The 25,292-nt window shown below is 42.6% G+C and overlaps 1 protein-coding gene across 3 annotated transcripts in view; it reads right to left on the reverse strand.

Moving 5' to 3' along the window:
* CDC14A (cell division cycle 14A) overlaps positions 1–25,292 on the reverse strand; it is a 143,080-nt gene that overhangs the window by 30,885 nt on the left and 86,903 nt on the right. For all 3 annotated transcript variants that reach the window (XM_090047084.1, XM_090047085.1, XM_090047086.1), the window contains exons 9-11: positions 12,524–12,754; positions 9,332–9,470; positions 208–367 (exon numbers count right to left, since the gene is read on the reverse strand). In XM_090047084.1, the coding sequence (XP_089903210.1) occupies positions 208–367; positions 9,332–9,470; positions 12,524–12,754 (530 nt within the window). The remainder of the gene's footprint in view (positions 1–207; positions 368–9,331; positions 9,471–12,523; positions 12,755–25,292) is intronic.

Here is a 25,292-nt window from a genome sequence, read left to right on the forward strand (position 1 = left end):
AAGGTGATTGGACAGCCTTTGCCTTTTTCATTTCAGTCTTCAGTATGTTCTTATTTTTCTAAATGAAATGACCTATTCTTGCATTTATAATAGATTATTTTAACATGCCTCAGAAATCACGGAAAAATATGTAAACATTTCATATAGTTAGTTATTAAACATGAGCTCTCTCTCTACCAATGTGCAATACTTTCAGTGAATCCGTACCTCTCCATATCTGTCGAGATTTTGTAGTTTATTAAAACTCCCACTGATTGAAACGTCATCTAAGCCACAGAGAACTCTATTCATGCTTCCATCCTCAAACGATCGTTGTTTCTGTTTGGATCGGAAGACGTCTCCCTGTAACCACAGCATTGCTTGTTTCCTGTTAAATATTAAATGAGAAGTATAATTAGTTTCAACAATTTTTTTTGCAGACCAAACTAATCAGAAAACATGCAAGCAATCTTTAACTGAGAGTATTTTGGTCTTTTAAATATCTTCATAATCAAAACAGAAAATTATGTTATGTAACAAAAGCATACAACTTCTCTCCTATGGTAAATAAAGCTAGATTAGATAAAAATCTCTGTATGAGATTATGTGTATCATAAACCTAGAATCTGTCATTTTCCAGCTGTCCCTCACTCTTCAGAATTTTGTTTAAGTGTATCCTAATCATGGAGAAACAAAAACAAAAAAAAAAAAATCAGCAATATGCTATAGAAGCCAATACTATTTTTTAAAGTATTTTAAAGCTATTTGTAATTTTTTTTGTTTAAAGGCACAAACCAAAAACATGGTATTATTTAACTTTTATGTATGTACACAATTAACGTATGGTGATGTGGTGTTGTGTACGGTACTGTTAGCATGAGTGGTTTAATAAGAAGCAGTCAAGCAATAACTGAGATATGCAGAGAAGGGGTGCAAAATCAAATTAAGGTGAACAGAACAGTGATATCAGCTGTATAAGAGAACGTTTTTTTGATGTGTTGGAGGAAAAAAACAACAGCGTTTACCCACTGTCAGCATGTGTGGGCAGGGTAGGCTTGTTGGCTGGGACAAGTTATAAACCGCCTTAAATTCTTTAGGTAAGGGACTGTTTTTCTCTTGTGTGAGCTCACAGTGCTTAGCAAAATGAAGCCCCATAGAAACTACAGAAGCAACCACAAGGCAATTATTAATAATACTGGAAAGCAGAGAGCAAACCATTGTCAGCCAAGATATATCTGTTAACAGCTTCTCTCTTCATTTATAACCAATGACTAATGCCTCCTAATGGAATTTGGAAAAGGTCCAATATTGTAGTTAGGTGACTAAGCCCCATTCTTCAACCAAAGTTACCAGAAGAGTTCTTTCAAACCTGCTGAGACCCTCGATCAGCTGACTGTTAGCATTATAACAATAATTTTAAATTACATAAACACAAACTTTAAGGACAATATATTAGACACTTCCTTAAGAGAAAACTTTCCATTGGTTACAAACAGGGTTCCACTCATTTCCCAAACTACAAAGTTGGGTTGAGTGAGGAGAGAGCTGCTGAAAGAATGAGAATGATCAGATATGAAAATTGTCTCATTTCTGCATAGCTTTTCTCCTTATTTATAATAAATGGGAAGTGGCATGTGACGATTCATAGAAGAGCATGTGTAAGAGTTCAGCAGAGCTTTAATTTGTATTACAGCAGAATTGAGGGGAAAAATCCTCTCACAATTCAGTTACATCTCTCTAGCAGAGGATGATGTAGCAGAAGAATGGAACCTCGAGTTCTCCCTGGATAAGGCTCACATATTTTTTCCCCCACAATGCCATACGGGACCTGATAGATGGAGCCCAGATTCATTCTATAAATAGTATCTGAGAGACCCATTATGGCAAATGCTGCGAAGTTTTACAGTTTTGCTTACAGGAACTTCTTAGACAGACCTGTGGCCAAAGTCTTTTAGACAGAATGAAACCAAGTGGACACAGTTATTTTTTTCTGCTCACACCAGATATGAAGTCCAATGGGATAAATGCCATTGCCCTGGAAGGCTCTTTTTGGATACCAAAGTGAGATTAACAGAGAATACAGGAACTACACTTCTCTTTGGATAGCCATCTAGATACGGTCCAGTCCGGGTGGTGAAAAGTCTCTCTACTTCAAGAAGTCTGATCTTTTCTGCAACTCAATAGCAGTGCTTTGGCTGTCTATCAAGTTCTGCTCTTGTTGTATTGTTGACCAGAGGATACTACTCTTCTTTTCATCCACTATATCTTGCATGCAAAGGTGAGGTTCCTACAATTTAGTATTGCCCATTAACTTTAATATTTGAAAGTCAACTTGAATTCCCAAATAAGGTGATGGAACCAGTCCTCTATGAGTCCACTTCTCCACCCAATATATTATGTATGCTGCACAGCTATCGTAATTAGTTTTCACAAAATTATTATCAAGTTGATTTTCTTGACAGTCTGCTGTTCAGAAAAGCAACTGTGAAATTAAGTAATGTTTTTTCAATAAAGTTCAACAGTAAGTTTGGCGGTAAAGGAAGGTCTAACAATGCAATTCAGAATAATTTCAATCTATGGAATAATAATCTGCTTTCACATGATTTTGGAAGAACAGCAAGAAAGCTTGGCTGACATGTTTTGTATGACTAATTTGTACCTCTTGACAGAAGCACGGAATACTTGTCAAATATTTGCTAGTTTGTCAGCATGTGTGAAAAATAATAATCTGGAGTGATATCTGGCCTGAGTCTTGTGGTTTCAAATAAACACTCGTAAGTAGGAACACAACGTAAGAAATGTAATTCTTTACTTTTCTCAGTTAGCCTCCCTTACCCATGGTGGAGCAAGGTATAGGAGAAAGAGTGACTCTTTGGCAATAACCCAAATGTGTCTGGGTTATCTGCATATATTCCAAGAGAGAACAGCTCTTATTGGGTGGTTGGCTAATAAGTAAACACACCTGAAAAAATATGTTCCTGAATAAAGTGAGGGAAGAAAATATCTAGTATAACTAAAGAATGACGCGAAATTGCATTGGTGTTGATATCAGCCAAGTTAACTCTGGGGAGAACCTTATGAGATTTTTTTAAAAAGGCACCAGTTCATTCTGTGAATACTACACAGAAGATGGAGATGTCATGCACTCCACAAGAAGATGGAGCTATAGTGCACTCTATACTCAGGGAGTAAAACCACTGCTTTGCCCTGACAATTTCTACAATGACATTTCCTGCTCCCGAGACAAAAAAAAACAAACAACTTATACCATAAAACCCCTAAAAATGAATGGAAGGAGCACAATTTAACTTAATACAACGAATACTGTACTAATTGAATTACTCATGTTTATGGCTATATTAACACCTACTGTTTTAAAATTTCCCTATATTTACTCTACTTTCAATTTACCACAATGAAATATTGCAGGAACAAGGCCCCATGTCACAGAACTGAGGACTAACTTGAGTTCACATGTGACTAAAAACATGACAGGCCATCATTTCCTTTGGATGGAAAGAGGAGAATACCCATCCCCTGCCAGCTAAATTTGGGTAGAGATGTGATGCACTAAGGGGAGAGAAGAGGAAGTGTTGATTCTCAGCAGACCAGGAGCGAGTGAAATCTTTCACTGAGCTCTTGAGGCAGACCTCTGATCTGTTACAGTATAAGTCACTTAAAAGATACCCATAGATAAGGTGGATAGCCATTGAAATTGTGCAACCTGTACTTACCATTGGTCAGTTCCCACTGATTTTAATATTAAAGACACTGCTTAAGCTGCTTGAAGTATGACAGTTAGGCCCCTTCTATATGTTACAGGTATCACATAATTAACTGGTTAACGGCACAATTAACTTGAGACCAGCCACACGTGCAAAGTAGCTATCACTAGATAAAAAACTCCAAAGAGCTATAAAGCCACACCTCCTTCTCCCCCACACCCCATGCTAGATAAGGCCAGCGGAGGATCTGAGAACTGCCCATCCAGCCCAATAGGGAAAAAGGTTGGGTACTACTGACCTAGAAGGATCAAGTAAGTACTCACTTCACAGATTGGGCAATTTTAAGACTGTCAAGTGGTCCCACTGTGTGCAGCTTAAACTGGGCTAGGAGGAACCTGGGAATCAGGGAGACACCAACCTACCTATTTTGGTATTTCCACTGGGCTCATTTTATGTACAATAATTCAACCTTTATTTACATAAAATGTGTTCTGTTAAAGACGCACAAAAATCAACACATGGACCACAAATGCAGGTGCTATTGCAAAACTGGAGGCAAATAATTACAACTAACATGTTTCTCTAACAAAAATCTCACCTTTCCCCAGCTCTTGAAGGCTGTAGCTGAACAGATCAGAGATACCTCAGGTGTTGCTAAGCAATGTCACATGCAAGACTTAAAATAAATGAAACAAAGACACTAGACAATAACACGATATTCTTGATGACAAAATAAAAAGATATACACTTTGGCCATCACTGGTTTGTTATCTTTTAGAAGCTTCCTTAAATATGCTGAAGTAAACTACATACACAATTTAGAAGTTTCATATTCAGGTTCTGAATCAGCCTTAATAAAGCTAATTTTCTCTCAAACAATATATTGTAGAAGTTGTTTTATTTATTTATTTATAAATCTTTTCAGAAAAGACTTCCTTTGCTTCTTCCTGCATTGTGCTGAACTCACTGGACACGAGACAAAATAAACTGTACCAGTTAAATCCTTTTCCTTATGTACTAGAACTCATGAGAGAGAGCGAAGGGGTGTTGAAAACCCATGAAGATAATTTATGTTTTCTGCTGCAGTTGAAGGATTTTTATCTTGTATGTTACCTGTACCAAAACAGTTTATAGGCTAGTACAACAGTCACAGTAAGTACAGAAGTTATTGCTAATAATATATAATAGTTTTTAAGCAGGTCTGTACTGTATACAATATTTACTCAAATAGAAGACGATCTTGATTATAAATCAACCCCCGCAATAATAAGATTCCATATATGGAAAAATTATAAATTTGTTATAATTTTCCAAGTAACAGATTCTAATAATTGGAGGTTTGTCTTGAATTTGTCCCCCTCCCACTGTTACAGCAGGGAAAATAAGTCTGGGATGTCAGGTAGCCCTCTACTTTCTGCCTCCCCTGAATTTCTCCCAGGGCAGCCCCTTCCCCCTCTCCTTACTGTCAGACCCTGCTCTCCCTGAGCATATGGAACTGTGGAGCAAATTTAAAAACAATAACCATGACATTAAACATGACTGTAGCAATGTGCATATTATCACCAAGGAGGAGTTCTCAGCACTGGTCCATACCTGCAGGGAGCGGATCAGTAAAGCCAAGGTTGCAACCGAGCTCCATCTGGCTTCACATATCAAAGATAACAAAAAGTCCTTTTTCAGACATTCAGGGAGTCAGAAAAAAAGCAGGGGTAACACTGGACCCCTGCTGAACCAAGTGAGACAGCTGATAACCAACACCCAGGAAAAGCCCAACCTGCTTACTGGGTACTTTGCGTCGGTCTTTCATCAGTCCAATGAGGCTGCCTTGCCTAGCAAGACACGAGATGGCCAGGGTGTGAGTGTATTTATACCCAGCAACAGTGTTAATCTAGTAAAGGATCACCTTGAGAGGCTGGGCACCTTCAAGTCAGCTGGTCCTGACAGATTACACCCTAGGGTGCTCAAGGAGCTGGCAGGTATCATAGTCCAAATATTGGCAAAAATATTCAAAAACTTGTGGTGCTCATGTGAAGTACCTGAAGACTGGAAGAAAGCCAATGTGGTACCCATCTTCAAGAAAGGGTGGAAAGTAGATCCCAGGAATTACAGGCCAATCAGCTTGACCTCGATCCCCGGAAAGAAAATTACCAAGGAGACCCTTCTGGATAAAGTGGCTGAGGGCAGCATCCTGAGGGATAGCCAGCACGGGTTTGTAGCAGGTAGGTCTTGCCTGACCATAGATTCATAGATTTATAGATGTTAGGGTCAGAAGGGACCTCAATAGAACAAGTCCGACCCCCTGCACAGACAGGAAAGAGTGCTGGGTTCAGATGACCCAAGCCAAATGCCCATCCAACCTCCTCTTGAAGACCCCCAGGGTAGGGGAGAGCACCACCTCCCTTGGGAGCCCATTCCAGACTTTGGCCACTCTAACTGCGAAGACGTTCTTCCTAACATCCAGTCTAAATCTGCTCTCTGTTAGCTTATGACCGTTATTTCTTGTGACCCCCAGGGGTGCCGTGGTGAGTAGAGCCTCACCAATTCCTTTCTGTGCCCCCATGATGAATTTATAGGCAGCCACAAGGTTGCCTCTCAACCTTCTCTTGTGGAGGCTGAAGAGGTCCAGGTGCCCTAGTCTCTCTTCGTAGGGCTTGGCCTGCAAGCCCTTAACCATATGAGTGGCCCTTCTCTGGACCCTCTCCAGGTTATCCACATCCCTCTTGAAGTGTGGCACCCAAAACTGGATGCAGTATTCCAACTGCGGTCTGACCAGCGTCCAATAGAGGGGAAGTATCACCTCCTCGGTTCTGTTTGTCATGTATCTGCTGATGCACGATAAAATGCAGTTAGCTTTTCTGATGACTTAGTCACACTGACGACACATGTTCATCTTGGAGTCCACTAGGACTCCAAGATCCCTTTCTGCTTCCGTGCTACTGAGCAGGTCATTTCCTAGGCAATAGGTGTGCTGGACATTTTTCCTCCCTAGGTGCACCACTTTGCATTTCTCCTTGGTGACGTTTCACCTAGACGAAGGGAGAAGAGATTGACGTCATATATCTGGACTTTAAAAAAGCCTTTGATCTGGCGTCCCATGACTTCCTCACGGAAAAACTGGCCAACTGTGGCCTTGGCTACACCACAGTCTGATGGCTGGGAAACTGGCTCTGAGGTCAGACCCAGAGAGTAGTGGTCGATGTTAGTGAATCATTATGGTGCGCCATGACCAGTGGCATCACCCAAGGTTCTGTCTTTGGACCAGTTCTCTTTAACACCTTTATCAATGATGTGGACATTGGTGGCAGAAGCACACTGGCTACGTTTGCCGATGACACTAAACTTTGGGGCACAGCATCCACACATGTACACAGGTTAGTGATCCAGGCTGACTTGGATAAACTTAGTAAGTGGGCGGATACTAATCTGATGATGTTCGATACCGATAAATGTAAGGTATTAAACCTCGGAAAAAAACCCTGCAGCATGCATATGGGCTCGGCAGTACTATGCTTGCTAGCACCACTGCTGAAAGAGACTTGGAGGTCATGATTGAATATGAGCCACAAATGCAATGTTGCAGCTGGCAAAGCAAACTAAACTCTGGCTTTCATCCATAGATGCTTCTCAAATAAATCTCAGGGTGTCATCCTCCTGCTGTACTCGGGCTTGGTGAGGCCACAGCTGGAGTACTGCATCCAATTCTGGACTCCACAAATCAAGAAGGATGTCGAGAAGCTTGAGAGAGTCCAGAGGAGAGCCATGCGCATGATCAGAGGGCAAGGAAATAGGTTTTATGAAGACAGGCTGAGAGCTATGGGACTCTTCAGTCTGGAAAACTGGAGGCTCAGGGGGGACCTGGTGACATAAGGGGTGTACATCACAATTTGGGAGAACGTCTGTTCACCAGAGCACCCCAAGGAAAAACAAGGACCAACGGTTATAAACTGCTACAAGACCGTTTTAGGCTGGACATAAAAAAATTCTTTATGGTCCGTGCCCCCAAGACCTGGAACAGACTCTTTCCAGAAGTGGTGCAGGCACGTACTCTGGACTCATTCAAGAAATGCTTGGATGCTTATCTTGCTGGGGTCCTTTGACCCTAGCTGACTTCCTGCCGCTGGGGCAGGGGGCTGGACTTGATGATCTTCAAGGTCCCTTCCAGACCTAACGTCTATGAATATACTACTTACGCACTTAGATCATCCAGAATTGATGCATGGTACCTCCTTTTTTTAATTGATGCAAGTTTTAGCACACTTTAGCACTCACTTAGAGATAATACAAACTATGCATGATATTATTCCAAAGCCAAAAGCCTTGTGATTAACTCTGTAGTTCATTAGGCTGTGCCCCACCATAGTCAACAGCATTTCAAGCCATGATGACTACCCAGCTGAGAACTGCTCAGTATGTGTGTATACTCCATGTGCTAATTAACGCCCCCACTGATGACTGGAATTGGGTGTTCTTGTCACAAGTCCTGGGATGCTCCAAAAATATATATGCAGATTTGGTGCAGGGCAACTTGATCTAACCTTAATGGACTCTTGCCATTGACTTTAATGAACAAGCTATAAAGCTATCTGCCAGGGGACCTAGACGTATGCTATTTTCATTGCACAACAGGTACTGAAGAATACTGTTGCCCAATTAAAATATTCCTGGCTTGATGTTCAAGGGGCAACTGTCCAAACGGGATAAAAGCAGTGCAGGAGTTTGCCATGCCAGTACTTGCCAGTTAGGGGAGCTTGAAAGCTACAGCTAGGAGTGGATCCTCTTCTGCTGTGCAATAAATGCCCTGTCCCACCAAAAGACGTACTGATGGACCAAGTAAGATGGGAAGGGAAAGCATTCCCTCGCTTTTGTTTGATGTATGCCTCTGCATCCTGCACAGAAGACGCAACTCTGTATTTTTATATGATCTGGTTTTTTATATGTTAATGTTTAAAATTGATCCTCCATGCAAAATATATTTGTTGCTACATCAATAAAATACTGCTATTTGACATTCATCCTGTTTTGATAACTACAGGCTTACTTTCTCCAAAAATGATGTGCCTTTTGATCCCAAAAAGTAAGACGTGCCAGAGACTCCGTAAAGTCCTTTAGAGACCTCAGAATTGGCACTGATTTTACACGTAAGATGCTTTGATAATATAGTGATGGGGCAGCATGATAACATCCTAACAGATTAGATCAGAAGTGCTCAACCCTTAGGCTGCAGGCTAGATCCAGCCTGTGGAGCTGCTTCTTCCAACCCACTGAGGTCCTCAAAGGAAATATGAATGCAGGAAAGCAGTTGCAGCGTTAACTGCCACACCCCTGCTGCCATATTTCCAAACCTGTGGGGAGCCCTGCAAGCTGAAAATATGGCCCTGCACAATAGATTAGGTTGGCACCTAAGCAGATCTCGGTGCACAGGGTTAGGCTGACATGTTGGATTGTGTCCACAGACTAACCCCACACGGGATTAGGTCCACAGATTGACCCCATACTACTCATCTGGCCCCTGAGCCCGGAAGATTGGCTGCCACTGGATTAGATAGAATAGATAGATCAGGAAAGAAATGGACATAAATTGTTAGGAGCAGTAGGTCCTCTTCAGTAACAAAAGATGCTGTACTTACTCTTCCAGAAAGTGTTGTTGGGGTCCTATAATAGAACCTGGACGACATATTCTTATCCAAGCAATGGCTTCAGCATGTGTGAACCTATAGTGTTTCATTATGTAACAGGCTATTAACGTTCCTGTTCTCCCTAAACCAGCTGCAAGAGGCAAAAGCATTAAAATAAATATTGATATACAAGCATACACATGCAATTCAACATTCTGAAATAGAAAATGCTTTCCCCCAAGTATCACATCTCTGTATTTATATAATTTTATTAAAACTGTGATAAACTGTTAAACTAAAGTGCAGGACAAAGTGCATAAAAGTGAATATTATTTTAATTTCCATCATTCCAATTCAAATGTTTTAAAAAGAAAATAATTATAAACAACATTTATAAAATATGAAAAGTTTAGCTAACACCCTATAATAAACTAGTAACTACAAGCAAAAAAAATGTTTCTAAAAAAACTGTTAGAATCATAGGGCTGGAAGGGACCCCAAAGGATCACTGGGTCCAGCCCCTTGCATGAGGAGGAAAGACATCTGGGGTCAGGTGACCCCAGCCAGGTGATCGTCCAGTCTTCTTTTGAAGACCACTAAGGTAAATGATTGCACCACCTCTGGGGGGAACTTGTTCCATAGTCTGGACACCCCAGATGTGAAGAAGTTTTTCCTAATATTCATCCTGAAACTATCTTCCAGGAGTTTGTGGCTGTCATTTCTAGTTTTCCTCCAGGACACCCTGGTGAATAGTTGTTCACTGAGCCCCTGATGCATGCCTCTGATATAGCAGTAAGTTGCAATCAGGCTCCCTCTCAGCCTTCTTTTCTCTAGGCTGAAGAGTCCGAAATTCCTCAGCTTCTTCTCATATGGCTTGCCATGCAAGTCTCTGATCATATGGATGGACCTTCTCTGGACCCTCTCAAGCTTTAGCATGTCCTTGTTGAAGTGTGATGCCCAGAACTGGACACAATACTTCAGCTGCAGCTGCACCAGTGTTGAGTAAAGCAGGAGAATGAATCACTTCTTTGGTTTTACTGGAAATGCATCGATTGATGCATACTAGAGTTTTATTGGCCCTAGTGGCTACTGCATCGCATTGCCAGCTCATATTCATGCTGGGGTTTACTGTTACCCCCAGAGTAGTACCCCCATTTGTAGTGCTGGTCAGGTTAGCATTGCCCAACCTGTAGGTGTGTTGGGGGTTCTTCCTTCCCGGATGCAGCACTTGGCATTTCTCTGCATTGAACCTCATCTGGTTCTGTTCTGCCCAACATGCCAGCCTGTAGGTCTGCTTGCGTCTACATCCTATCTGTGGGTGTATCCATGCAACTCCATATCTTGGTATCATCTGATAACTTGGCCAATGAGCTTTTCACCCCCCCAGGTCATTGATGAAGATATTGAACAGTACTGGGCCAAGTACTGACCCCTGGGGTCTGCCACTGCCCAGATCTCACCAGGATGACACCGATCCATTAATTTGGACTCTCTACATCCTACCCACAACCAGTTTCACACCCACTTGATGGTTTAGATGAGGGTGAGTGTGCCTCCATTGCAAATTACCACCCATATTCAACAAACATTTAAACCTGGAAGTAACCATGCATGTGTTTAAATACTTGTAGGATTGGGTCCTGTATTAACTTTTCAGAATCATCATATATTAATATCAATGCAGTTTGTTATTAATATAATGTTAGCTAATATGCATGACTAGTAACAAATACAAGCTGGCATATCTCTTCCCATCTCCATAACTTAAAGCACTTTACAAACCTATATAAATACAATATTCAGTCTGATTTTACAGAGGGGGAAAGATGGAGGCACACAGAACTTAAGTGTCTTGACCCTGACAAAAGCAAATTAGCAGTAGAGTAGGGATTTGCCCTGTACTTTATCCTAGCATGTAATGTCTTACTTACAAAAAAAAAGTCTGCTTCTCCAATAAAATACTTACAATATTTTACAATGCAGAGACATCCAGTAGCTATTGTTCCTGCATCAACCCTAGTATTGTCAAAATTCATGAACTTTCACTTAACTAACAACTTTCACATTTAATACAAAACAACAACACATTTACATTCATCAAGGAACAGCATTCTTGCCATCCAACTTCGTGGAAAGTTAAGTAATCCCAAGCAAAGGGAAAAAGGTTGGATCTCAAGAACAAAATAAGGTAAGTTTTGCTTTATTATTCTCCTTGATTTGTGGAATTATTTAAACTGAAAGACAGAGTAGTGAAACCACTTATTTTACATGTGACCAGAGGAAAAGTCTAGTGATCTAATTTTGTTAGACCAACTTTCCACCTCCATTGCCTAAAATTTTCAGTTTGTGGATACATAAACTATATTAGATGACCAAAAATAAAGAGTTCAGCAAGTCATCAATGCAAGCTAAAAGCACAATGCTAGATAGCTGAGGAAGACTGATCATGGTGTGGTAAAGATTAGGTACTCAATATTTACCTTTTTTCCCAGGCTAAAAGTGGTACCTGAAAAATTGTATTTAACATTTTAGAAAGTCATATTCCTCTGTCAAAATTCAAAAGTAGTACATCCAGAAGTATAGAGAGAGGTATACAGTCCTTGCCAACTACTAGCCAACTGACATAAACATCAATGAGAATTTTTCACCAAACTTAAGTAACAACAGTACTACAGTATAACCTCATAAATCTGGATATCAAAAATCCGGAATTCTTGAAAATCTGGCACATCAGAGACTAGCGGTGGCCAGTCCCGGAGCAGCAGAGGAGGAAGCTTACACACGGCAGCTGCTGCCACCATCTACCACCCCATGCTGCCACTCTGCATGTGGCCGCTGCTCCAGTACTGGTCACTGCTACCCTCCCTCCCCCACCCTGCTCCGTGACCAACTGCCACTCTGGTTTAAAAAATCCAAAATTTTCAAATTTCCAGCAGGTGCTCAATCCCGAGCATGCTAGATTTATGAGGTTATACTGTACTAAGCAATATTTAAACAATGCATAGCACAGACTAGCAAATAATGAAAAATGTAGTATAGTGTAGAAAATTTAACGTGGATTTTCAACAGATAAAAATAACCTGCACCGGGTCAAAAACTCAAGGAAAATAATTTTCTAAACTGTAGTCCTCATTATTTGTGAAATGTATTCTTATTTTTTACTGCAAGCTTAGAAATACTTTGCTATATAATATGTTCACACACCTTTACAGTGCACAGCTAGAGCTCCTTCAGCATTCTCACAGATGTTCAAGAAACGCTGCACTATGCTGTCACTTGGTGTGCTTCCATCTATGAAGAACAGGTCATAATGCTCAAAGCCAGCATCTGTAAAACGCTTTGCCTCATATATTTTTTTGTTTAACCTTATGATGGATGTGACATTGTGCTTCCTGAAATAGGGAAAGTAGGCTTCGGGTGCATGAAGAGGATAACCTAGAAAAAGCAAAACAAGAATATTTAAACGTTAATAAAAATCACTGAAAACTACCTTAATGACACCAAACTGAAACAAAAAAACCCACTAAACTGACTCATTTTTAGAACAAAAAGTTGATTATGCTTAACCTCTTTTACTGAAGATAACAAAATAAATACTTCTAAATGCCAAAATATGCTGCACTATATATACTTTATTATGTTGTTTATAAGCTTTCATGTGTCTATAAAAACTGAAGCACATCACATCTTAGGTGCTGTTCGGTGTTCTATGTTGAGTCTTTTAGCTTTACATTAATAGCCAACATCTCTACAGAATTGCTATAAAGAAAGATTTTAAGTATTAAAGCAAAGCCTTTGTATGAACAAAGAATGCATCTAATGAAGCAGATGCTTATCTGTAGCCAAGCCACAGATCAAGAGTCAAAGAACAATTAAGCAAGCAAAAAGCAAGTTATAACAGAAAGAACATAATATCTAAGGACCTACCTTAATTGCAGTGGAAGTTCACGGCAAAGTGGCACCTTTGTGCCACTTGCTCTTTCATGCTGGCCACTGAAGGCCTCCCCCCACTCCACCTGCCGCTGAGTGGAGGAGAGACATTTAATGCTACATTTTTTGAATCTCAGCCACTCAGTGTCAGGTGAGTACAGCAAAAAGAGTGAGATTAAAGGTGCTCCTGTTTCATGAATTTCCACCACAATTTAGGTAGGCCCCTAATTATACTGTCTACAGCATCTTGCTTTTATTCCACAATATCTTTGAACAGGTTTTCTTTATTTAAATAAGCAAACCATTTTTAAATGCAACTAAAGGTGTTGCACTGCTGAATTCCTTTACACCAGTGCTTCTCAAATATTCTAGATTCATGGCACCCATTGGAAGATGCCACCTCTTAGCTTTAATTCTTTTTTCTTCATTCATCTTTACACTGTAGAAAAGACAGTGTATTTACTCAAATCCAAGACAAAGATTTTTTCCCCCATTCAATGTGGGGAGAAAAGTCCCTTATCTTGGATTTAAGTACAAGTCCGGGGGATGGGCAGCTGCTGTTGCTCCAGGCCCAGCCCCAACCTGAACTCAAGCTTGGGGATGGAATCAGAGCCACAGCAGTTCCTACCCCACCCCAACTCTGGCTCCAATCCCAGGGCTGGGGCCAGAGCAGGTTCTAAAGGGTCAGACTGCTTGATTCCCCAACTGACTGCCCCCCTAAATGCTGCTTCCCGCCACAGAGGTAGAGACAGGAGAAATTTAAGGTGGCCCTCCAATAATTAAATTCTATGCATGGAAAATTACAACAAATGTATTCATTTTCCCCATGTACAGAATTTAACTACTGAAGGTTCATCTTACATTCAAAGTTGTCTTGGATTCAGGTAAATATGGTAATAGAACAATTTTTCTGTGGCAAAGAACTCAAAAGGACTAAGAAAGATTTGAAATCTCTGGGTTTATCTTGTGAATCACATGTATACGTTTGCACTCCTAATGGCTCTGATATTGTATGGCACTCTTAAAAGGATCTACAATAGTTCAAGATGCCACAGTACCCTGACTGAGAATCACTACTCTACAACCTTGAGCTTTGTATCAATATATTAAGAATTATATCATTTTGCTGTATTGTTACTTCTGAATTTCATTCAGCTCAACCAGTTAAACCACCAGTAAATACTGTATTGACATAAATACATTCCTAGAAATTACAGTACAGGATGTATGAGAATCTGTTGCCAAATCTTCTGCTAAATTAGTGCATAACAGCTATTCTAAAGTGTTCATTTTAAATTGGTAGTCTACTGTTGGAGGGGGCTGCTTTTGTTTCTATTGGTAGAAAGCAGCATATACTATTCTTTTAACAGAGGGCAACTTATGCATATGGAGAAAATGGTAGGATTTGTTATTAAAGAACAGACGTGTGTTTTCTTGATTTGGGTTCTTTAACCCAAATTACTTCCAAGCAACAGGATGAGCTGTGCAGGAACCACACAGCAAGAATTCTGACTGACCTTATGAAAAGTTTAGGTGGGCACAGGGAATATGACACAGAGAGAAAATAAACTTTTAATATTTATAACTAAAATCTCCGACCAAATCTGAGCACTACTGAATTCCAGGTAACAAGATTTTACCTTCCATGTACTAAGTTATCTTTGCTTGGTTGCTATAAAACTTATCCTGACATTAACAACAGTATTAGGAAATGCATTTTAATACAATTTTGTCACGGAGTCACAGAGGTGCCCCGTGATTCTGAGGCTGATTGGCAGAGCTGCCAATCACCCAGGGAGCTCAGGTGCCTGGTTGCCAGGCCAACCACATGAGGCACATGACCGGAAGAGGGCAGGGCCTGGCCTTTATAACCAGCTTAGGCCAGAGCCTGAGACACAGTTCCCTTCTGGCTGCCGCAGGAGCAGGAGCTCTGCGGCTGAGCTGAGCGGCCGGGGTTAGTGGCTACTACTTCATCGCGCTAACCGGCTGCAATGATGCAGGGAACAGGATCGCCCTAACTGGAGGTAGGATTGAGAGCCCTGGTGGGGCTTGGAGTTATTAGGCGTGTGGAGCCTTTGCTTATGTTATAGCCAGATGGCTTGAGTGTTAAGTTATAGTTTACTTCCGGAGGACCGGGGAGGCTGTAGGGGAGCGAGGAGGCCTCAAGGGGAGCTTCCCCACAGCTTGGGGGTTCCCAGTGCCCAGTTGGGCATAGTGCCAGGGGCACTATTGTCGGTGCGATAGGGCACTATATTGCGCCGGCGAGGCGCGGGGTGCGGGGTTACAGACCCCGGCCCATAAGGGCGGTGTTTAGCCCCGGAGCGGGGCAGAGACAGAGCGCGAGGCGCAGAGTCAGCCTCGAGAGGGCAAGGCCCCTGGAGCGGGGCAGAGACAGAGCGCGAGAGACGCAGAGTCAGCCCCGGGAGGGCAAGGCCCAAGGCGAGGCAGAGACAGTGCACGAGGCACGTGGAGTCAGCCCAGAGGGGGCAAGGCCCCAGCGGGGCAAGGCCCAGCAAGGCGACCTAGCCAGGCCTGGCTAGCGGCCCAAGGGCATCGAGCCTAGGGGGCGATAGAGCTAAGGCCAGGGCGATAAGAGCAGCCTAACTAGCCATCAAAGGGCGCCGAGAGCAGGACGGCGATAGCGCCGGTCCAAGGGCGCCGAGAGCAGGACGGCGATAGCGCCGGTCCAAGGGCGCCGAGAGCAGGACGGCGATAGCGCTAAGGCGAGGGCGGCGAGAGCGAGCCGGCCCGAGGGCGCCGAGACTAGGGCCGCGATAGAGCCGAGATCCGGGCGGCGAGAGCGTGCCGGCCCAAGGGCGCCGAGGCTAGGGCGGCGAGAGCGTGCCGGCCCAGGGCGCCGAGGCTAGGGCGGCGAGAGCGCTCCAAACGGAAGGCCGAGCCGGCGGTGAGCCAGGCGCCGGCTAGAACCCGGCCCAGGGGGCGCCGGTAGTGAGCGGCGCTGGCGAGCCGACCCAGGAGGTGCCAGCAGGTAGCTGGCTGCTAGCAGGACAGGCCCAAGGCGTGGGAACGGGCCAGAGATTGGGGCCCGACCCAAGGAGGCGCCAGGTGGGCGAAGAGCCCGGTGCCCGAGAGTGAGAGCAAGGGCACCCGAGGGGCGAGGGACCATACAAGCGTCCCCCAGAACAGCTGCGAGGCTTGGGGCGTGCTAAGGGGGAGGCTTGGAGGCACGCATTGCCCTTAAGGCAGGACGCTTATCGAATCCCCGTCTGGGAATAGGGACGACTAACAAGACCGTCCATTAGGGAAACTGGCAGCCTCCACATCATATATCTTACCATCAAAGTCGTGGCGGGCGAGGTTCTGAGGGTGCTACGTCACCCTAAAGTGACGGTAGGCGGCGCTAGAGGGTTCACGGCCGCCCCTAGTTGCCGCTCCCTCACAAATTTAAATTCCATAAATTTAGGCCTTGGGCATGTCCACACTACCAAATGAAAATGCAATTGTAATAGATGCTAGCACACTAACCCTAACTTAATCTAATACAAATAGTAGCCAGGGGCATCTACACAAGAGGCTTACTGTTGAGCTGCATAATTAGCTCTACAGTAAACATCTCAGTGTCTACATGTATGGCTCTATTAGGCCACAGTAAACTAATAAACTCTTTAGCTGGTTGGTACTTGTAAATACAAGTACTATCCTGCTGAAGAGTTCTTTTAGTGTGCAACAACATACATATAGATGCTGACTTGGCTGGCTGAGGCACCAGGATGTTTCAGTATGGGGGCTACCTGCTCACTAGCCTTGAACTGAAATGCCCTCATGCCTCAGCCAGCCCCTCCGCAGCATGTTGAACCACGTAAGAAAAGCCTCAGGCTGGCAGGTCAACCGTCAAGACGCCCTGCCAGCCAGGGCTGTTCCGCCTTCATTCAACATGGCACAATCTCAGGCACGCATTCAAACAGCATGCCCGGGAGCAATAAACTCCAGTACGATATGCACTGGAGTTTATTCCTTTACATTAATTGCACATGTAGATGCACCCACCATGAAGAGAAGTACATGTGGGCTTTAGCATATCTTCACATCTAATGGATATACCCAGGATCCCCAAGATAATTTATTCTCCATTTGCTAGGATGTGTTAAACCCTGCTACTGTATAGGGGTGCACCAATAAAGATTTTCTTGAGTAATACTGAAGGCCGATTACTAAGCAGCCATATCGGCCAATACTGATCTGGTAGCTGATTGACAGGAATGCAGCCCAGCAGGTTGGAGCAGCATTTGGCCGGTAAGTCTGTGGGGGAGAAGAGGTGTGGGGAAGGAAAGAGGTGTGGTCAGGGCAGATCAAGGCCCCCGTAGTGAGGGAGGAAGTGAGGCAGGGGCAGGCACTGCCCAACCAGGGCGGTGAATGACCCCAGGAGCAGGATAGAGCTGGGGGGCGCTCATCCGAGAGGCACGATAGGTGGGAGTGGGCTCCCCGCTGCTGCACACATCCCCAGGGGAGGCATGCATGGGGGCATGTGACTCCCTGTAATTGTGTGTGAGGCAAGAGCAGGCTGCTCACTGCAGACTTCAGGCTAGGGGCTGGGCCAGGGCTGTGCTTGGGGCAGGTGGAGGTGGGGCATGCGGAGGCGGCACTGGGACAGGTGGCTACTGGGAATTTTGGGATGGCTATAGCCCACCCCATAGACACCCCTCCCAGAACTGCCACTGCCCGCCCTACCCCACTGACCCCAAGCACAGCCCTGACCCAGCCATCCCATTGGGAAGAGGCTGGCACAGCCCCTGGCCCCAAGCCCACAGCCTGCCCTCACCCCACACACAAAACCAGGGAAGCATATGCCCCGCATGCCACCCCTAGGGATGCATGCAGTGGCAGGGAGCCATTGCTCCCTTCCCACTGTCTCAGGCCCCCTGGACAAACCGCCCACAGCTCCATCTCACTCCTGGGATCACATTCACTGCCCTGGCTGGGCAGCACCTGTCCCTGCCCAACTCCCTTACTCCCTCATCGTGGGGACCTCTATCTGTCTCCCTCCCGCCCCTACCCCCCACAGAGTTACTGGCTGGACACTGCTCTCCAAGCTGCTGGGCTGCATTCCTGGCCATGTGCATGCTGTGGCAGTGCACATGTATGCAGCATTTACCAGTGACATTATAGGCTACACCAGTCAAAAAAACTGATTGTCGATAATGTTAATTTTCCTTTTAACAGTGCTGATCCGATATGCCACTGATATATTGGTACACCTCTACTACAGTATCTTCAATACTATTCTGACCCATGCTAGGTAGATTAAACTAGAAAACGGTATCCTCAGATCTTTACTTTGCTAGGTGGACACAACCTTATATGAACTGTAAGTCACAGGAGGCTTTTTCTTTGAACAGGAAGAAATCCATCCTGAGATGAATCTTCTACCAAAAGATATTAAGGATGGTCACATCTAGAATCTAAGGACGTTTATACACATACTCTGGGAGTGGGGGAGGGCACTTTAATTAGATCAGCTTCCAGAGCTGCTCTAATTAAAGGGCCTAGAGTGTCTCGTGTATCAGTGTCTCTGCACTTCAAAATGGCAACTGGGGTGCTTTATCTAAAGCTCGTCAAACAAGTTTTAGATAAAGCACCCATGCCACCAGATTGAAGTGCAGGGATGCTGTTACACAAGGCATGGGAGGCTGCTGGAGCACAGTCATTGCCAAACTTCAGCAGAGATGATTAACCAAGTTTACTCCGACAAACTGGAATTACAACGCATCAGAGCAGCCTCCCTGCTCATGTACAGCCACACTAAGAATTGAAAACTTTTTTATTATTATTCTTTCCAAGAGGAAACTGGAGTGGAAACCATGATTAGAGGGAACTATAATTATTCTCGTTCTAAAAAGATTTCTTAACACAGACCGGAAACTTGTTCACATCATAGAATCTTTTCACATGGCCTTCAAGGACACTTTTAAAAGACTATAAGACAGCCTTTATTGAGAAGTCAGAAATGGTACTGCCCACATACAGAGATTTTTGAGTCTTTCTGCAAGGGGAAGGTGGTCCTGATGGGCCTGAAGTACAAATGCATACTTATTGAATGTACCTGCCTGTGACGTTCAGTGGGAACTCCTCAGACCACTTCTTAGTGGTTCTCTGCATATTTGCACTCATGAAACAGTTTGCCAAACAGTTCCTCATGAATAGATGTCGTGACTTCATCATACTTCACTGGGGATTGACAGACATGATGTCCTAACAAACTGTGCCTGAACCAGACCTTGTATCTGAGGAATATTTTGCAAAGGCATTTACAACTCTTCCTGTCACAGCCTTACAGATTTCAAACTGGAACACTTCTTGGAAGTGTTAGAGAAATAGCTTTTACTCAAAGTATAGTTTAACTGCAATAAGATAAGGAATATCAGGATAAGGAATCTGTAACTCTCCTCTATGAATAACATAATTCATCTAGATAGTGGTTGTGACAAGGCATCAGGACCCTTTATAGTTGTCTGCATGTAAAAGAGAGTGAGTTGCAAATTCCTTAGTCCTATTAAGATAAGATAAAGCTGTTTCAGTATCCAAACAAGGATCTTTGACTTCCCTATGTCAGTTTGAGGTCTGAAAAAGGAAAATGACTACACTTTGATCAATGTAGAACTGAAAATCTTGAACATGAACAAAGCACAATCCATCTCTGTGCAAGTCAATGAATGGTTGGTTGGTCTTCCATGAGAGAGAAATGTTTTACTTGCTATGAAAACCACTGAAACAGTTGGGTAGAACAAAATAAGTCTGCTGTAGGCTCAAGCAGAGGCTTCGTAAGTCATTATATCGAAACCTGTTACACTTCTAATAGTCTATACAGTTAGATGCAGTGATAGAGGATCTAGATTGGGGTGTTCAACCTCCAGCTCGCAGGCCAAAAGAAGCTAAATGACCAAAAGGCTTGTAGACCAATAGCATCTGGTCTGTGAGACTCCCCATGGGCTGCCTTCCCCTTGCCAAATTCCCAAACCCCATGTAGCCAGTCAGTTGGGCCATATCCCACCAAGAACCACAGAACCAAGCTATGCTCCCTCTCCCACATGGGGCCAGGCCATGTCACCTTTTCCTGCTAGCCTGTGTTGGGGCCAGGCTGCCCCGTCTCTCACTGCATCTGCCTGAGGTGCTGAATCAGGATGACTAGCTAGATCCAGCCTGCAGATGGACTGCACACTGTCCATCCAGCCTGCTGGAGAAAAGGTTGACTACTGCTTTAGATGATAAACTTTTCTATCCTGTCAAGATAATAAATCTGGCAACAATAAAATAATGTGTATATTCCCTGGGAGAGATGGAAGTGATGTAAGTATTATGATGTTTTGACCAGACTGGGGCAACAAAAATAATCCTGCCTCCAGCCACTCTTCTGTTTTTCTCACTCTCCAGGAGAGATAAGTACAGAACAGATCTGTACACAAAGTCAAAAGAAAAACAGCCAACATAAAACTTTCTCTCTCTGGCTTTTAAGAGAATAGTTCACATTCTTTCCGACAGAAAAAAGATCCATGTCCAAATCCCCTTCCTATAATTTGGAAATGATGATTGTTAATGAATTCTTTAGAAAACATTTAAGTTCTCTGCTGACATGATGCTAATATGATAAATCGTTACCCTTGCCTGGTAGATGCACTATAACTAGGAAGATGTTATACTGGAAACATCAAACCTATAACTCAGCTGTATCTCTGCACAATCGAAAGAATGAGTTCTTTCTTGTTTGCCCAGGTAATATGTATTGTTGTGCTGTCTGTGATGATCTATACTACCATGTTCTAGATATAGGCTAGACAGGTTGCTTTCAATTACAGCATTTATTCAAGAGAATCCCAGTGATTTTGGTCTGTTTGTCTCTTTAGATGGGGTCTCCCCATCCACTGTTGGGGTCACTAGAGGCTATCATCAAAAATGGTTTCAATGATGTCCCTTTCAAAGCATTTATCTGCTGCATTGACCACAAAGAGCAGAATTTCTTTTGTCAAAATTTTGGGTATACTGTCTATAATCAGCATCAGCCAAAGCTGTGGCATCTACCTTCTGAGTCTAATACAGGGCTTGAGGTGTGTACCTGAAGTCCTGTAACGCATTATACATAGAGAAAGTATTTGAGAAAAAATTCATTAAAACTGCTTTTTTGGAGAACTGAAAATTCAGAAGTCTGTCCTCTGGCAAAGATGCTTGGCCCTTATGTAAAGTAAAGCTGCAGATACATAGAAAGTTCTCTGTGCAGGCAGTAGATGGGATTTGTTCATGTTTAAGAAAAGTTCTAATCTTTTAAAAAGAGAACACATACAATGTATGTTCCTGACAAGAACCTCTTTTGATAAGCTTAGTTGCCCAAACAGGTTAAACAAATATGCTGTCACAGTAAATAAACTGCAACTGCAGACAGAGACTTAATAGCAGGAAAAGTAAAGTTCAAAGCATAGTACTTTGTTCTGGAAATATTCTTGTCCTAATATGATGCAGACATGCGTATTCTGATTTTGTACAAAAGTAAGCATCTCTGGACTGAGAGCTGCCAATAAATCTAGTTTGGAAAAGGACAGACTAATGGAGTGCTTAAGTCAACCTGCAAAAATTTAATTTTCCTAGAAGCACTTGAGATTCCTCAGGGTTAACATGAAGCCAACTTTCCCCAGTATCAGAATATGTTTTGAAATAAAGCATCAATTCCCAAATTCTCTTGGACTCTCTCTAGTACTCCTATTTTCAAACTTATCTGGCCTTGTGCTACCAAATAAGCACTTTTTAGGAGTCTTCTGCTTGAAGTTACCAAGTAAATCCAGCATGTCCAAATTTTTTGTTGCACATGGTGGATTTAATGTTCAACAATTTTACATGCTGTAAACTGAAAGCTAATAAGGTGCTGCAATTGCTCTACTCTCCTTGTTATTTTTATTCTTTGTCAAAATCCTTTCCCATTTCTACACTTTATTTTTTTATTTTTTAAATCTATGCCAGCAACCAAAAGATCCTGCACTGTCATTACTTTCTTATTTTCCTTTATTTTAATTAAACAAATTAAAAACTAATCTCACAGGTTACCTGCATCTACTGTGTCCTGTGTGAAATGCGCACCACTATGATCAGTAATGTACTGACTTACAAACCTTCTAGAGGTCCTGATTCTCCTTTTTTCATTTGTTATGGAATTCTTTTTTTTTTTAAAGTTTAATTACAACCAGTCCTTAACAAGGTTTGTCAAGAAAAAAGGTGAATTGACTACTCGTTTATTGCCAAAATAAAACCCTTTACATTTTGGTAAACTGGCCCTGCTATCAACTACGTTGAACACCCCTGTACTTAAAGATGGTTATCATCTGTAACCATCAGATTCCAACCTCTATATGATAACCATCTGCAAATTATTAATAGATATGACCCATGGATGGTAAGCAGCTTGATTAAGACTGGTGACTAGACTCTTAACTGGTTCCAATTATTGACTGTAGCTAACGGCCTGTATTAATATAGGAGCACGTAGATGTGAGTTGCATTGTAACAGTAGATGTGCATCTGTGAACTGTCACTTTTTCCCCTTTTAAAGTGGAGGAAAACTGTATCTGTCCATACCTTAAGGTTCTATTTAATAGTTCAGATATTTTTAACAAACTGATCAGAAATTTCTGGCCCTCTGAACAAGAACCCAGTGTGCCAAAGTCTGGATGACAAGTTTCCAAAGGGACTGCTGAAGAGTGGCCATGACCACAAATCTGCTTACAAAAACAGTGAACTTCAAAGTATCTTCTGAAGAAGCAGCTGCAGCAACTCCAGGGTTTTGATCGTGGAGGATTCAACCTCCAATTTTGGTCTTAAATTGCAGCTATTCTATTTCTGCCACAAACTTCCCTTCTTCAGCTCATAAGATATTGGGCACAACGGTCGGAAAATGCTCCATGAAGGGAGATGGGGTATAGATAGATATAACAATTATAGGAATATCAAAAAACTTACCAATATAAGTTATGATGTAACTTACATCTGAGAGCTTCATTAACAGTGATTAAGCTAATTTGCAACACTACAGAAACCTGCAGATGTAACAGTTCTATTGTGAGAGCTGATGTGTATGCTCAAGCAGCAGCTTCCCATCCCCTTGAAAGCATTAGAAGACACATTTGTCCATAGCCTTTGACCAGAAAGCTTGAATCCAAAGTGCGAGGTATTTTCCTGAGAAATATTATGTCTGTATGGTATCTAAACAGTGCCGTGATTCTCAACCAGTGTACTGCAGCTCCCTGGCATGCCACCAGATCCTTTGAACAGTGCCACAATATGCCAGGGGATAACTAAGGAGGAGATAAGCAGATCAGATAAGCATAAAGTCAGGCTTGTCCCTACTTGGCACATTCCTTGATGCCCAATGCCTGGCCCCTCTGTAAGGAGGTAAGAACTATAACACATAAATTAGTTTTTGAAATAGTGTGCCACTCAATCCACAGAAGTTAAGGAGGGATGCCTCAAGTCCAGTGAGGTTGAGAATCACAGATCTAGAAGCTAGGCAATAGCTAAAAGACAATCCAGACAAAGCTAGAAGTACCTTGTAGTCATGTCAGTACCCAAAATCAGGTGGGTGGGCTGCACTTAGCTGTTATTCTCTCAACAGTGAAATGCTGGAGGCGTATCTGATCTCTCCTCAAATTGCAAACTAGACAAAAAACTGCTTGTAAAACTAGCACAGAAAGAATGGGAAACAGCTCAAACAAATTTATAATGAAGCCAGATGTCATCTTAAGAAGCAGAAGGAAAATGTCTGCAGAAAAGTGAAACGTCCAGTTCTTCAGATGGAGAGGTCTGAGAAAGGTAAGTTCTCTCTTTCTAAGCACTTCTCAAATTCAATTTTCCAAAACTAGGAAACAATCCAGATGCATATCTATGTTGTGTACTTGAATCATGACTATGCTAGGAAAAGCTGAGTTAACTGGTCATGAAGTTAACTATCAGTTTTGCAGCCTTCTGCTGAAGAAAAGTTCTATAAATCCTCTTATAAAGGCCCTCAATAATATAAAGAGATCTGGACATACGTGCACTTGAGTGCTTTGACAATGCTGTGAGAAGGTTCTGTTCTCTGAGCTACACCAGATGGCAGATCCCCTGAGTGAGGGGACATTTAAAAAACAGAGTATATTTAAACAAGACAGTAAAGAATGCTAACACTGAGAGATTTTCTATATATTAGTATGATAAAATAATGGAATGCAGTGCCATTGAAAGTTGCCACATTAACAACACTAAAAGTGCAGTCATCGATTTACTGGCCAGACAACATGAGCTGTTATCAAACTACCCCACTACTGCTCCTTGGCTCTGATCTCTATATCAAGAGTATAGTTGTTTTTCAAGGACTATTCACTTTTTTCACACTCAACAGAGAGGGCAGGAAGGCTGCCAATTAGTGGCAGCTATGCAGCTGCTGTTATTCAAACAGATTATAGGAACTACACTAAAGCCACCAGTTCATTTCAGAAAAGCCACCTTACAGCTCTCACATTTGTTAGTTGGTACCTTTTTATCCCTATATTGATCTTAGGTCAGATCTGATCCTGAAATTTGGCACCAAGAAATTTCCACATAGGCACAACCATCATATTCTAATAGAAAGTAACAACATTTTGTCTCTACTATTTCTGTATCTACCAGCTTATCTTTTAAATATATTTTAAGGGTCCCTCCTTCTCAAAATGAAACTTCTCTAACTTACAGCATATGTACAAATTACATGCAAGCGTGTTGTGCTTGTATCAACTGCCTCTTCCAAACAGCAGAACTCAGGCAAAAAATCAGTCCAGAAAAGCAGAAATTAGATCTTTGTGTATCTATTTTAAGCAGAAAAACTAGAAACCCCACTGAAACCAAAACTCTAGTTCTCTACTCATCACTGAACAGCCTCAGAGAAGAGACTGGAAAATTAGATGCTGAAACATCAATATCTGTGCAATCCACAACCTTTTCCAAGTAAAGCAATGCAGAGAGCCCTAAAAGAGAGTAAATTAAAGACTCCTCCCGCTCAATAGGTTTTGGTATTTACAAACCTCAACCA

This window comes from Crocodylus siamensis, chromosome 5 (genome assembly GCF_052110815.1).
Source record: "Crocodylus siamensis isolate JL-2025a chromosome 5, ASM5211081v1, whole genome shotgun sequence".
NCBI classification, from domain to species: domain Eukaryota; kingdom Metazoa; phylum Chordata; order Crocodylia; family Crocodylidae; genus Crocodylus; species Crocodylus siamensis.